Below are 2955 nucleotides of genomic sequence, written 5' to 3'. Positions count from 1 at the left end.
TAGGAGAATAAAAATAATAGGCCTATCTCTCAACTACCATAATTTTAAGGCAAACTATTGGACAGAATCCCACCAAAATTTAGGAGAATAAAAATAATAGGCCTATCTCTCAACTACCATAATTTTAAGGCAAACTATTGGACAGAATCAAACACATTCAAGAGAATAACAATAATAGGTCTATCTCTCAGCTACCATATCTGTTCCCCCAAATCACTACATTTCTTATCTTTTTTTACCAGTTTCATTGTCCGAATCACTCTCATTGTTTGCGTAAGGGTAAAAGAATAAATATCATCAATAATTTTCTCAAGGTACCGGGGTTTCATTATACACTCGTTTCATAACAGAATCATTATTTTAGCAATTAGAAACAAAAGGAAACAGCTCTGGCGACACCATTAACAATAAGTCTCAAACACATTGGGCCACAAAAATCAACACAATCAGTTGTCTATTTTTTTAGTATTTTTATCAGCTTTTCTCTACAAAAGTCGTTTATCCCTGCTTTAGCAGGAATCCATCACAGATGACTTTTAAACTATTCCCCACTGTAATGGAAACATGGCTTGACTTGACAGGGTTAATGAAACAGTTTGTGAAGGGTTTGAACAAAGAAGGGGACCGTTTTGTCTACGTATGCAGAAAATTTCTGCAAACATCATCATCGTCGTTTAACGTCCGCTTTCCATGCTAGCATGGGTTGGACGATTTGACTGAGGACTGGTAAAACCAGAAGGCTGCACCAGGCTCCAATCTGATTTGGCAGAGTTTCTACGACTGGATGCCCTTCCTAACGCCAACCACTCAGAGAGTGTAGTGGGTGCTTTTACGTGTCACCCGCACGAAGGCCAGTCAGGCAATACTGGCAACGGCCACGCTCAAAATGGTGTATTTTATGTGCCACCCGCACAAGAGCCAGTCCAAGGGCACTGGCAACGATCTCGCTCGAAAATCCTACGAAGGCCAGTCAGGCGGTACTGGCAACGGCCATGATCAAACTGGTGTACACCCCGAAAAGAAAAATCAAAGAGATGGCACGCTTACTTGGATGTAATGTCACTGTAGAGGAGCAGGACATCTCCGCTTCCACGGAGAATGTAGATTGGCCAAACTAATCGTGTCTTCTTGGAGGTTGTCCGGGATTTACAAGGCAGTTCGGTTATGGAACCAAAGTCAAAACTGACCGCCGCATCACCAATGGCAACAGAGTAGAGAGAATAATGCATGGATGGAGACACATTTGAGGAGCTGAGAGAGATTTCCTGGAATATCTTGTCTGGTTCATTTATGTCACAGATCCTGGTGGAAGAAATAATAATAATAATAATAATAATAACAATAACAACAACAAGCTAAAAATGGTAGTAATGCTGGTTCCTACGAAACAGCTGTGTAGACGTGGATATAAATATTACTTGTTAGTACTACTTTGCTTGTTGTATATACACATACATACATGCCAATATCAACCTGTGGGAATGAGTGCTCGACACTGCATTGGTGGATAAATATTCTTTATTTGTGGGTTAACAAGGCTACCATTGGTTTCATGCTGAGGATTCTCGGCAATTATCAAGCCTACCGCACAAGATGTTGGTAATTGTCTCCATATATTACACACACACACATATATACACGTGTGTGTGTGTGTGTGTGTTTGTATCTTTGCATACACACAAACACGTGTGGTGCTGAAGCATGGTTGAAACCGTAACAGCTAAAACAAACTAACGGTACTAAGTTTCTGGGTGTGAGGGGACGACAGGATAGTCCCAACTGGAATGTCTGTGGCTATCACTCTGCCGAACTCAGATTGGCCTTGAGATGACAATAACGACAGCAACTGCTGGCACCGCCACCCACAATATCTTACCTGAGTATATTGTCCAGAGCAAGAAACACCAAATGTCCATCGTAATAGCTGCCAGGATGCCAGGTTACTTGTAAAAGCCGGATGTCTGCATGGCTCACAAGCAGTCGCTCAACCAATGGAAAAGTACTGCAAAAAATGAGGAAAAAAAAAAAACAATAATTTTTCTGGACTAGGCATGAAAGACTCTGAACGTATTTACAAATAAACAATTAAGAATAGCTAAACGGGCGATGATGGACTGTTGCTATTGGCAACATTTAGACAAGGAGTTGGTAAGCTTCTTATGCGATTGACCCTTTTAAAGAATTACTGATAATTAGTTGACCTACCTGTCTCCCATCCCACATGTATATTTCCATGTTGGGTGTGACAAACACAGACATACAAACACACACATAAATATACATATATACAACGGGCTTCTTTCAGTTTCTGTCTACCAAATCCACTCACAAGGATTTGGTTGGCCCGAGGCTATAGTAGAAGACACTCGCCCAAGGTGTCACGCAGTGGGACTGAACCTGGAACCATGTGGTTGGGAAGCAAGCTTCTTAGCACACACATATATATATATATACATATATACGACGGGCTTCTTTCAGTTTCCGTCTACCAAATCCACTCACAAGGCTTTGGTTGGCCCGAGGCTATAGTAGAAGACACTTGCCCAAGGTGCCACGCAGTGGGACTGAACCTGGAACCATGTGGTTGGGATTCAAGCTTCTTAGCACACACACATATATATACATACATATATACGACGGGCTTCTTTCAGTTTCCGTCTACCAAATCTACTCACAAGGATTTGGTCGGCCCGAGGCTATAGTAGAAGACACTTGCCCAAGGTGCCACGCAGTGCGACTGAACCTGGAACCATGTGGTTGGGAAGCAAGCTTCTTACCACACAGCCACGCGAACAAAACATTCAGACACACACACATGAAAGGAACAAACAAAATTATTGTCTCCCTTTGTGCTCTTTGTTGTTATTATTGTTGTTGTTGGTGGTGTTGTTGCGGTAGCTCTTGGCACCTAATCTAAATTGTTATAGTCACAGAAGTGCTATGGTGTTGGTGGTG

The 2955-nt window shown here is 42.0% G+C and overlaps 1 protein-coding gene across 2 annotated transcripts in view; it reads right to left on the bottom strand.

The window, feature by feature from the left end:
• Window positions 1–2955, bottom strand: part of LOC106876354 (nucleoporin 88) — a 70335-nt gene that overhangs the window by 40879 nt on the left and 26501 nt on the right. For both annotated transcript variants that reach the window (XM_014924853.2, XM_014924854.1), the window contains exons 3-4: window positions 1877–2002; window positions 1048–1302 (exon numbers count right to left, since the gene is read on the bottom strand). In XM_014924853.2, coding sequence (XP_014780339.1) covers window positions 1048–1302; window positions 1877–2002 — 381 coding nt within the window. The remainder of the gene's footprint in view (window positions 1–1047; window positions 1303–1876; window positions 2003–2955) is intronic.

Source organism: Octopus bimaculoides, chromosome 30 (assembly GCF_001194135.2).
Source record: "Octopus bimaculoides isolate UCB-OBI-ISO-001 chromosome 30, ASM119413v2, whole genome shotgun sequence".
NCBI classification, from domain to species: Eukaryota; Metazoa; Mollusca; class Cephalopoda; order Octopoda; family Octopodidae; genus Octopus; species Octopus bimaculoides.
Note: the sequence above shows the minus strand (reverse complement) of the source record. Positions and strands in the feature narration are given on the sequence as shown.